We start from the raw sequence: 12,735 nt of genomic DNA on the forward strand, positions 1-12,735 counted from the left end.
GATCGACATCCAACCCAGAGATCCCACTTAAAATCCACACTCATTTACAAACTTGCATGATTTACAGATGCAAAAATATGTGAGAAATGGATGAAGTGGCTTCATTTCTACTGATTCTATTTTAAATGCAAACGATTTCACATGACGACTGAGTTGTTCAATGTTCACCTGGTTTAACTACTAAAATGATCTACATTAAGGAACTACTTTCCTGAAATTCAAGTATTCAAGTTTTTTTTTTTTTTTTAGGTCTCAACAGATTGGATTTGGAAACTTGGATTAAAATGTAATTGTGAAATGTAATATCTCAGTATCAGTATTTGTTCCAGCCAGGTAAGTACAAATAACCTATTCTATTGGTCGACATTTCCACACCTCTCTCCTGTCCTCCATGCTCCTCCTCGCTCCTAAGCGGCCTGCCAAGTTGAGTGTGAGAACATCCATCAACACCACTACCCACAAGGCCAGAGGGCAGGTAATGGGTCAGCCTGGGGTCAAGAGGTCACAGTCTCTCAAGACACACGACACAGGTGCACTGGTTATTGACGGACTGTTCTTTCACAAGTTTAAATGGGTTAACAAGGGATAACTTTAATGGGGTTGCTAAAACGGGGCGATGAGACCTTGGTATGTGGTTGTGATTTCTTCTGAACATCAAAAGCACCCGTGACTTTGATTTGTCCAACCTCCTCTGACGTGGTGAAATATTTTTCCACACCAATCACAAAAACACAAAAGCACAATGTACTTTCAAGAGTTAAAAATGCCCAAATTGCCAAGTTATATCATCCACTATGAAAACATTAAAATGAAATGTAATTGAAAATGTAAGAGGTAAGAACCCATAATAACCCAATTGTGTTGCTTTAATAAAAGATGATTTAAAACTATAATAATAACTCCATAAACCCTGTTCATCCATAACCGTGCTGCACCTCTGATCAGATGTGAAAGTGTAAGAATCCAGGGAAGCGAAATGCTGTGACTTAGTTGATGTTAAATATAGTGTTAGGCATATAGCTATATGGGTCACTGGCCAGTAACATGACTGCCCCAGAGAAAAATCCACACCAAGCTCCTGCTGCCATCCCAAGTGTGAGAAACTCACATGCACACAAACACCTACACACACACATACATGCATTCCTGGAATTACAGTTCACACACGTGCAGGTCTCACGCAAGAACACACAGATGCTTTCAAACATCTCTTCATATGTTTTCCATATCTTTCAATTAAAAAAGAAATAAAAGGTCCTTTAAAAGACCAAACATTTTCAAAACAAGACTCAGCACGTAAAACACATGTGTAAATGTCACGACATCAGGCTGGAATTGGGGACATTGTTGTGGACTTTCAGACAGAGGCTTTTCATTTTTTGGCTGCAGTTGTTACTTTCTCTGGTTAAAATGACCAACACTGAGAGCACATTCATTCTGTAATGGCCATGATATAAAATGTAGTTTTTGCCTGATTTACACGCTCATGAAAGGCCATATAATTAAAATCTAACATGCAGCTTATCTTTTTTATTTATTAATGTAAAAAAGTGACGCAACAAACTATTTCAATCTATTTACAAGATTAACCAAGTATCGAACTGTTGTTTAACATTACATTGTGACTAATTGTTATTAAAAGTTCGTGTTTTTAAATGTCTTGTTTTGTCCAAAACCAAAACATATTCAATTTGCAATGATATAAAAAAGATTAATGAAACAAATCCTCACATTTGAGACACAAGAACCTACAAATTTTGCTTGAAAAATTACTTCAATGAATAATCGATTAATTTTTGTCATGGACTTAACAAAATATTACAGTGCACAAAACCCATTTAGTCACTAAACACTTCCCCAAATGACTGAATTAGACTAAACATGTTCCAAATACACACTTATTTGTTGGCGCATCTGGCTGAATCGACACATCTGCACCTCCCCCTCTGCTGCTGCCCACATCCCAAACATCTGAAGCCACTATAATGCTCACACATCTGAGTGAGCTGCAATCAGAGTGACTGAAAACAAACCAAGGAACATTGGACCAAGTTCCACGCAGCCAAAGACATGTTTTTACAGATTGGACGAGGCCCGAGCTGACCTTAACCGACCTCACAACAAGGAGGTCGAGAGGATTCCCAGTGATGTTTGAGCTTGACGGGGGCTTACGCTCAACTTGACATGAAGAGAAATGTTGCATTTCTATACCGCTCCAACCGCAGGGAACCTCCAATTTGACGGAGAACGAGGTTTCCAAAAATCGCTCCAACTAATCCCGACTCATTCCCGTCTTATGTCGACTGTCGGAGTGGGGCTCAAGTGCAGAAATAACTTATGTAACGTACCAAAAAAGCCACACCAAGTGGTCTGGCTGCCTCGCAAAAGGGCTTACACTAAAATACAAGGCTTTACTCTGGGTAAGGGGAGTGGAGGGAGGGAGGGAGGCTATGAGTGAGTGAGTGTGTGGTCAAAACAGATGAGATTCCACTCTGGCCACAGCTGGATGTGAAGGAACACGGACTGAAAATGTGTCACATCTGCCTTAGAGTTGGCAACCCAAACTGAGGGGGGGGCTTGTTTAAATCATAACATAAGCAGACATTCTGTTACTGGCAACGACGTGGTGTAATCTACTGGTCGGATCAGTGTTTAACCCTTTACACCAAGTGTATCATATTTGGTTCAGACCGTTTTTGAGACCTCTACATCATCAGTGTCATACTTTTTCATCTAAATGAATCTTATCTATTGTATAAAACATAACATTTAAACACATTAACTGTGAGCAATACATTAAAAAAAGCCAGATGTATCAAGTCTGATACAAATGAACATTAAAAAATAAGCAAATTGCTATTTTCTTTTCCAAATAGTTTGTCAGAAGGTCCAAAAAAGACTCCAATTTTCTGTAAATTACATTATGGTTTAGGCTTTAAGGGGTTAATTCATGTCATGTGCAGTATTTGGGTCAGTCTGTCATGTCTTTTGAAGCTGGAAACCCAAACCTGTGCTTTTGTTTTTCACTGCAAATGATGTGGGAAACTAGTCTATTTAGTCACAGCGAAGCAACTTTGAAACATTTTACAATGTTAACATGAAGTATTACAGGAAAGGGAGAAAGAGGGAGGAAGACCGTCACGCTACCATCCAGTTGTTTTGTTGGTCAAGATTAAGCACAGAAAGTTGAAGATTAAATGTAAAACCTGAACATGTTGTTTAAGAACACTCAATTATTACATCTAACAAAACTCAATTTCCCCTCCTGCACAATTCCCACATCTGTTTCTCTCCGTGCTCCAACTCTGACCAGAGTCACACAGTGTGGAAACTGTGTAACTGACAACATAAATTACTGCGTACAGCTGATGAACTGGGACGTTTCCACAAATAGTTGCACTGTTCAGTTTATATTACCTCATTTCTTAAAGCCATAAAGCTACAGGCTACACAGGGAGAAAAATGTTGTGGTTTCACAATGAGAGCGATTCTCTCATTTCTGAGATAAGAGCAGTTTGAATCGTCTAGTAAGTCGCAGCTGAGAACTTTTTTTTTTTCCTCTCACATATTTTTCAACTTACAATTCCACTCATTTTCCAAATCTTAGGTTATTTCCTGGATTTGAAGAGTTTGCTTTCTGCTCAATATAATATTGGATGACTGCTGCTGGCCATCACACCAGAAATGTAGGCCAAGTTACAATATCAAAAGTTATGCTTTTAAACTGCCAATACATCAATTTATAAAGTGAAACCTGATCCACAAATTCAAAAATGTATATTTAGAGTTTTTTTCCCCAAGTATTTCTTAGTATTTTCTAACACTATTATGTGTGTTGTAGGTTGCAAGACAATGTTTTTCATCAGTCCACCAACATGCACAAAAAGAGTTAATGCAGTGTGTGTTTGCATGTGTATAAAACAAAGAGGGAAAAAAGAGCTCAAGTCGAACGTATAACACAGACTCAAGTGTCTAAGACCAAAAAAAAAAAAAGAAGCAAAAAGCAGCTGCCAGTAAAAGAGGAACCAGTTTTCTCCATATCACACTTCAACTGGTCAGTCAAGTAATAGCCAACACATGGCCCCACTCTGCAGGACAGCAGCCCAGCAACTGCTGCTCCGCCAGCTGTTACTGTGGACAACACACACACACACACACACTCAGACACACAAATACACACACATCACTCATCTCTGCAAAAATGCACTCCCAAGTTTGATAAAGCAGCGGTCCCAACAGCACAAGTCGCATTTGAAAGTTTGAACACCGGCACTTCTTTGTGTTTCTCACCCGGAGTGAAAGCACGAACTGGGAAGAAGAGTGATTAAAAAGCACAGAGAGAGGGAAAAAAAAGGAAAGGTACTGTAGGATTAAAGTCAGTAAACCTAAATGAGTCAGAGACAGAAAGAAGGAACAAAGGAAAGAATGATTAAAGAGTGAGAGAAGGAGGGTTTCCTTGACTAAAGAAAAACACATGAGGACGGACTGTGAGGCAGAGGAAGCCGCTGTGACAGAGGTTACTTTCCACACACAGGACAGAGATGGAGTTCAACTTTTCTTTGTCTCAGAAAGTCTGGGGGAAAAGTCTCACACCAGCACACACACACACACACACTGACACACTTACCTTTCAGACAGAACATGACTTTTCCCTTATTTCCCCATTTATCCACAAGAAACGAACACTGGTTTCTTCTTTCTTCTCTCCGTTTCCCTCAATTTTTACTCTTTCTTTCTTGCCCTCTTCTCCTCTCTTCCTCTACACCGCTCGGTCAAAGTGTTCACACACGGACGCACAGATCCTGACACATACACTCCTCTCTCCCGCTGCCTCTCTCGCCATCTCCCTCCCTCACGCTCTCCCCCTGCGCACACATCCACACATGCACATGCTCCGAGTGGCAGAGAGCCAACTCCTACACCGCAGGAAACTGCTTTGTGACCCCCTAACTCTGCTTCCCCTCTTTCTCTCTGTCTCTCCTTGCATCTCTGAATATCTCTTTACCACACTAACACCCCACCACCACCACCACCCCCTCCTCATCTCTCCGCCCCATCCGTGTTACTGTAAGAGGTAGCGAGCCAGAAGCCCAGCGTCAAACTAAAACTCTTAAAGCTGCTGTCATCCACAAGCCCCTTAACTGGTCTACTTACTGTAATGCATATACAAAAAGCAATATAAATGAATACATGTTGTGTACATACAGTAAACTAGTTCAAATAGTACATATGTCCTTATAAGGGCGGGCAAAAATAAAAACAAAATCACAAAAACACACACAGAGGAGTTTGAGCCTTGTGGAGGATTGTGATTGTAGAGAATCTGGGCAGTCAGCAGTTCAGCGTGAGGCAGGGGGCCCCGGCTTGAGGCCGATCCATTGTGCGCTGATCAAATATAATCGCTTTAATCCCCACAATTCAACTGTTTGTTATCAGAAACAGCTACAAGCTTGGTGCATCCCGACCTCTCCACGTTGGCCACGCTGAAAGCCCAGGAGAGTCACACTGATAAAGAAACACAAAATACTGACTCACTCGCAGACTGTGCAAACACTGTCAAGTCAAAAAAATACCATTTTGCTTTTTCAGCGTTGAGCAGCTGTTTATATCTGGAGCAACCACAAAGACTATAGGACAAAACACTGCAGATGGCCTCAACTGAGAAAAAGATGCACTGGCCAGAGTTTTAGTGTCTTTCTATGATTTCTGTGAACAAAAACAAATTTATAAGAGCAAGAAGCAGAGGAATAGTAGAAGTAGAAGAAGAAAAAACGCACAAAAGCTAAGACAGGACTTTTAGAGGGAGTGAGCTGAAAATAATAGTGTTATTGCCGTTTTGTAATAATGCAAGAATTTGTGACGTAAGGCTTGCAAGAAGAGGAGCAGGAAGTCAGCCCACTAATCAAAACAATCTCCAATGGCAAATAAGCAATTTTCACTGTAGCATAAGTGCCCATTGATGTAATCTGTGAGGTGCCAAAATCCAAACACAGTGACAATAGGTATAGACAAAATGATAAGGTAGAAGATGCACTAATCAGGAGTGAAAAGTGTGTATTTGTGTGTGCTTGCTTGTACAGTGTGTGTGTATTTATGTACACAGTACACGCAGTGCTTTAAGTGGGCCGGTACTCACCGGTACGGAGTACCGGCACTTCTAGATTTTAACCCCCGGCGTACCGGGACTTTTTACGGCGTACCGGGGAGTACCGGGAGTCTGGACATACTCTGTCCTGTTCTCATTCTCTCTGACCGATTTGTGATAGTGATGCCTCTTTCACCCTGAGCGCCACGGTTCTGTTGCCCTGTTCTCTGTGCTCCTCTGTCTCTCACTGAGGGGCGGGGCTGCCGCGCTGTGCGCTCTCTCATCCATGACTCTCTCACATGCACGTACGGAGCGCACGCCGCTGCCTCGTCATAGTATAACTCCATGTGTCCAGACGAGATGTGAATGTGGAGCGACTAAAACCTTCGTGAGTTACAGTGTAAAGCCATTTACATGACTTTCCAGTGGTAGCCTACCAATAAGTAGCCTTCCACTTACTGTATTCAACATGCTTAAATGTGAGTCATATTTCCCAAAATGCTTAACACTACTCGTTAACAAGAGCAGAGTAAAATGAAAGCTCTTACTGAGAAACACTGTGAAACTGTTGCTGTCAGCTTGTTAGAACAATGACAGCTGTCTGTGGAGGCTGTTTATTTGGCCACAAATCACAAAAACTTCTTGATTTTAGTGAAAATTTTAATTTGGCAATAATTTAGGACAGCAATTAGGGAAGGATAGAGATACTTTATGAAGTGGGTAAACTTAAAATAACAAATACTGATTCATTTGTCGTCATACATTATTCACAGATGGATTTTAACAAGAAAATACTTTTTAAAAATCTTTCTGGAAAGTTCAATTGAACGTTTTTCTTTTTTTAATCAACATCATATTTGAATGTAAAGTAGCCTGTCACTTAATGATGTGCTGGTATCGACCGCCCACCGCCTAATTTACCAGCCAACAGCTGAAAAGGGGAGTACCGGCACTTATTTTTTCCCACTTAAAGCACTGAGTACACGTATGTCATGGACATGCTAATCCCACCCACAATATGGCTTGAAGGATATGAGATTTCTGCCTCGACCAGATGTCACCAATTACAGGATGATTGGTGTGTGAAAGTGTGTGTGTGCTGTAGAGCCCCTCTGCAATGGTGAGTGGATGAAATGAGAGTGCAACAGAAAACACAACTCTAGAAATCACCATCAGCAATTAAAAATACACACAATTCCCTGAATAAACCAACCAAACAAGACAATAAAGTTTGGCTCCATCAAATCCTCACCTTAATTGGCTGTGGCTTCACTCAAAATGGCTTTAACTTTAAACTTCATCGTAAACCCCTTGGCACCGAGGAACCACTTTGAGGTCCGTCTAATCACTGCTCTCGCAAAGCTGAGGTGGCAAAACAGAGAGGTGGGGTTCCCTCCCTGTTCTAAACCAATCAAATTAAGATTACTGGCAGTGTAAATTGGTATAATAATGACATATACTAGCTACTGAACCAGTGTTGATAGCATCACCCTCTTAAATTACAGTGAGGCCTAACCTGAATGTCAGAGCCTCCCCAAAGGGTCAAAACATAAAACAGAGAGAGATGGCAAAAGAACAATCTTCTGCCTTTCTTGATGAATACTAGATGATGTGAAATACAAAATTCATTGAAATCCAAAATGGAAACAAAAATATTTTTTCAAAGTCAGTAGACACACAGTATGTTGATTGAAACTAGTCTCAACTCTGACACTTGATTCGTCTTCCTGTTGTCCAAGCTGTGATGTCTGGTGTCACCTCAGAAATGTAGGACGTGGCAGCACTTGTCGGGTTAAATGACAGTCTGTGACTGTAGCATATAAAGACTGTATTCAGAGGAATTCCAGCTCGCCACTGTTGTTGTTCTCCAAAATACAGTCTTTGTCCTCAGATAAAACACTATCATTGGGCTGAATCATGACCAGCGCTGCGTATTAGACACAAAGACAACATCTTATCTTCAAATGTCAGTCAGTAACCCAGCATGCTGCACATCTTCTATCAAATTTGGTACAGGATGACACGTGACAAGCTGTTACTGTGTGCACCGAGGTCTGCGTCAGTGCAAAACAAAACCAAATAACACACACACACACACACACACACACACACACACACACACATACAGATAAGGGATAAGCTTGCTGTAGAAAATGTAATGCTCTGGTCACGCAACGATGAGGAACCTGGGATGGGAAAAAATCCAACTCCACAGGGCCTCTTGTTTAAAACAGATTATCAATAATCAGTGATAATAAAATAGAAAATCTCAGAATACACTGACTGGAGTGCCTGCAAAAGATAATTTTCAGTCACATGACATAATAGTTATGGTATATGTGCTGAGGCAGATAATAAGATCTCACCTCTATATTACACTGTGGCTTATTTTGGGACAATATCAGTGCATCCCATCAACATAAGCCTGGAACCTCTATCCCCTTATGGTCTGGAATCCAGTTCCCAGATATAATCATTTGCTTTTCTTCTACCTCCCCCTTTTCCCCATCGAGTCAGTGCATTCATGGATTACATCCCATAATACAAAGGTAATAGGATACATACAATATGATACAGCGATGGGTGGCGCAAGTCGGAGATTAAGTTTTTAGAGGGGAAATAAGAGGTAATGCGATTTAATTCAGGGCTAAAACTGAACTGCGATGGGTGGCAGGCTTTATGGGGATTTTTAGCATGCAGTAAGTCTGATCTGGGATCAACTAAAAGAGATATAAAAAAGGAAGATATGTAGGTCATAGATATACAGATATGACTTACCTGAAGATACCAGCGTCATTGTCAGCACATAGGAGAAAGAGAGAGAGAGAGGGCAGTTAGAAAACAGCATGGAACTATAAAAAGAGCAAATTGAATACATCTTTCCTTTAGGATTTAATGTGCATGTATGTTATCTGTAAGTGTGTGTTTCTGTGTACGGTAGGACTGTGTATGCCTGGGCCGTGGGCCACATCGGCAGATTTTTCATGTCTGTCTTTTAATGAGGCCTCGGTTGGTTTATACATCACATCTTCCCCCTACAGCGAATAATCATCTGCTAATCTGGATTTACACATGGACTACCACAATGATGATGAGTGTGTTTCTGTATGTGCAGAAACATGTGTGGAGATATATCCCAGAAAAAAAAAAAAAATCGCAAAAAGGCTGTTACGCAAGTGTTCAGTCTCATCTGAATCCTCTCAAATTTCACTAAGCACCTCCTAAAAGATCCCGTCATAAATTCACAAACAGCTCATTAACAGCGTTTTTACATGTGAGACCCAATTCTGGTTGTGGCTGTCGTAACGCTGGCGAGTGGCGAGCCAAGGTATGTTTAATATTTAGGTCAATATGTCGTTGCCCTAAATGTGTGAATGAAAATCATAAAAGAGGACATCCACACACTGTAGATAAAAAAAAGACCACATCACACACTAAATTCTCCTAAATCCGTCAATCTCCTGACTTGCATGTTAACATAGGGCACTCGTTCACTGCCAACAGAGTCACTGAGTTCAGTTTGCTTAGCGACTTGCTGTACACAGCATGTAAGAGTAAGAAGCAGTGCGGTTAATCGTGTGGATCCCAGTCTCCCAGCTGCCCCAGATCCCAGACCAGGATCCACACTCATTCCCTCTGCTCTCCAAGAGAAGAAAGGCTGAAGGGGCCATCAGGAGTCTGAACGGGGCCCCGACTGCTGGGACTTGTTCTCTTGTTCTCTGGTCTTCCAGAGCAGCCACCCTGTCCACTTACTGATCGATTCAGACACACACAGCCACTTAGGGTTGATCAATACAGCTGATTGAGGAGACTGATCAGGTGCCTGTGTGTATATGTGTGTCAGAGAGAGGAAAAAGACACAGAGAAGGTGTCACTGCTGCCAATTCTTGGTCTAAGAGGCCGAGTTACAACAGCAGTGATAATATACCGGTAATCACCTCTTCGTTGATGGTAACTTTGCTACTGTGCTGCCTGTGTGAGAACTGTTTGTTCTCTCCCACTGTTGTCTGTCCTATGTTGGGAGATTAATAGAGTGTTTTGTATCATAATGTATCAGATTGTTTTATTTTACTGTTGCCACCACAGATTTCTGACTTTAAGGGCGTTTTCACACCTGCAGTTGTTCCGATTCAGCAACTAAACCGATACAACTGTTGCGTTCTTTTTTCTGGGCCGTTTGTGTTCACATTGCATGATTCTAAAGCGGTACAGCGCTTTGCGCTGTGGAACAGCGCCATAGCAACGGCCCTAACAACACCCCATCAGCTGATCAGCAACAATGGCAACAATGAACCGCGGGCTGACTTGCAGTAGTGAGGAGGTTCAATTTCTTATTAATATTTGGGCAGACGAGTAGCCTATTTAGTTGAAGTTCAATTAAAAAAAATGCCCAAGCTGACTGGTTTATGGCTGGGGCGAGACCTTGAAGTATGCCTATAATGTGCTATAGCTACAAATGTAGTCTAATAGGCTACATTATTTATTATTATTATTATTATTATTATTATTATTATTATTATTATTATTATTATTATTATTATTATTAGCTAGTGACCAAGCGTGCTGTCCGCTGTCTCAGTGCTGACACGTGAATGAATGACAGAGCGTGTCACTGCCCGTGAGAGAGAGAGAGACAGAGAGAGAGAGAGAGAGAGACAGGGAGAGGGGTGGTCAGGTTGGTCAAGCTGTGTTTTCAGTTTCAGGTGTCATAGTTATGTCAGATGAATTGTCCTCTAACACAGCCATTCTCAACCTTGGGGTCCCTCCCGACCCCAGTTGATGTGGCTGGAGGGGGCGAATGAACGACATGTTTCTTGGCATGCATTGCTGACCTGGGCATTGTTTCTTAATAAATTAGAAAAACTTTTCTTGTCATTCCCCTTTTCCGTGCATGGTTGAAGGAGATTGGCTTGCATCCACGCTCCACTCGCTCCTGCGCCGACAGGTCCCCGCATGTCACATAAACCAGCCCGGGTGTGTGGACACCGCATCAACTCGCCACCCGCATCTATTTAAACTCCGTCACTTTGTTTTGTTCTTTTGCCCTGATGAAAACCTCCAGGTCGGAATATTGGCCATGGAGACAAAACTACAGCAGCCAATTATTTTTTTCAGTGCAGGGATCAAGAACTAAAAAGGCAAAAAAAAAAAAACCCACCGCGGACAGCGCTGCGCTTTATCCATCATGCGTTCACACCGGCGTGTGTGTGTTTGTGTGTTGGGGCGGGGGGTCGCGGACAGCAGTGCATGTGAAATTGGGGGTCGCGACTCAAAAAGGTTGAGAACCACTGCTCTAACACACCCTACAGTTTGACTCTTTTTTTCTTCTAGTAAACGGGCACCGTAGCATGACTAGTTATAGGGGTTGTTTGCGGAGCTCTGCCCGGTGCTGATCGCCGCGGGTCAGCTTGGAAAGGCTGGTGGACTCATGGCTTGAGTTTGCGTCTTTCTTTTCTTTTGGCCACCGGCTTTCCTGTTTTAAGGCCAAGACGACACGCTGCTGATGCTCCATTATGTTTTTGGGGCAGTTGCCCGTGGTCCTCCTCCTCCGGTTGCCAGGTAACCAGTCAATTTGTTCCGATACATGTGTCGGTTGCGTTCTCACTACAAACGAACCGCTCCAGGGCTCGGATGGAAACGAGCCGAGACCGCCTCTCCCAAGCGATCTCGGCCCGCTTGTTTTGTTCCGCATCGAGCGCGATTGCTGTGTTCACATCTGACCAAACGAACCGATATATGACGTAAACGCTCCCTGTTTCGGAACAAATGGTCAGGTGTGAAAGCGCCCTTAGGGCGTTTTCACACCTGCAGTTGTTCCGATTCAGCAACTAAACCGATACAACTGTTGCGTTCTTTTTTCTGGGCCGTTTGTGTTCACATTGCATGATTCTAAAGCGGTACAGCGCCATAGCAACGGCCCTAACAACACCCCATCAGCTGATCAGCAACAATGGCAACAATGAACCGCGGGCTGACTTGCAGTAGTGAGGAGGTTCAATTTCTTATTAATATTTGGGCAGACGAGTAGCCTATTTAGTTGAAGTTCAATTAAAAAAAATGCCCAAGCTGACTGGTTTATGGCTGGGGCGAGACCTTGAAGTATGCCTATAATGTGCTATAGCTACAAATGTAGTCTAATAGGCTACATTATTATTTATTATTATTATTATTAGCTAGTGACCAAGCGTGCTGTCCGCTGTCTCAGTGCTGACACGTGAATGAATGACAGAGCGTGTCACTGCCCGTGAGAGAGAGAGAGACAGAGAGAGAGAGAGAGAGACAGAGAGGGGGGTGGTCAGGTTGTGTTGGTCAAGCTGTGTTTTCAGTTTCAGGTGTCATAGTTATGTCAGATGAACTGTCCTCTAACACAGCCATTCTCAACCTTGGGGTCCCTCCCGACCCCAGTTGATGTGGCTGGAGGGGGCGAATGAACGACATGTTTCTTGTCATGCATTGCTGACCTGGGCATTGTTTCTTAATAAATTAGAAAAACTTTTCTTGTCATTCCCCTTTTCCGTGCATGGTTGAAGGAGATTGGCTTGCATCCACGCTCCACTCGCTCCTGCGCCGACAGGTCCTCGCATGTCACATAAACCAGCCCGGGTGTGTGGACACCGCATCAACTCGCCAGCCGCATCTATTTAAACTCC

At 42.5% G+C, this 12,735-nt stretch overlaps 1 protein-coding gene across 10 annotated transcripts in view; it reads right to left on the reverse strand.

Annotated features, from left to right (window-relative positions):
• nhsl1b (NHS-like 1b) overlaps positions 1-12,735 on the reverse strand; it is a 106,284-nt gene that overhangs the window by 44,949 nt on the left and 48,600 nt on the right. The window contains exon 1 of one of the 10 annotated variants that reach the window (XM_085771144.1): positions 4,628-4,900. The exons of 8 other annotated variants lie outside the window; for them this stretch is intronic. In XM_085771144.1, coding sequence (XP_085627270.1) covers positions 4,628-4,643 — 16 coding nt within the window. In that variant the 5' untranslated portion in view covers positions 4,644-4,900. Of the gene's footprint in view, positions 1-4,627; positions 4,901-12,735 lie in introns of those variants that run through there. One more of the 10 variants, XM_085771143.1, reaches the window with a different exon arrangement.

The sequence above is a fragment of the Trachurus japonicus genome, chromosome 24 (genome assembly GCF_045865225.1).
Source record: "Trachurus japonicus isolate A0001 chromosome 24, Traja_1.0".
NCBI classification, from domain to species: Eukaryota; Metazoa; Chordata; class Actinopteri; order Carangiformes; family Carangidae; genus Trachurus; species Trachurus japonicus.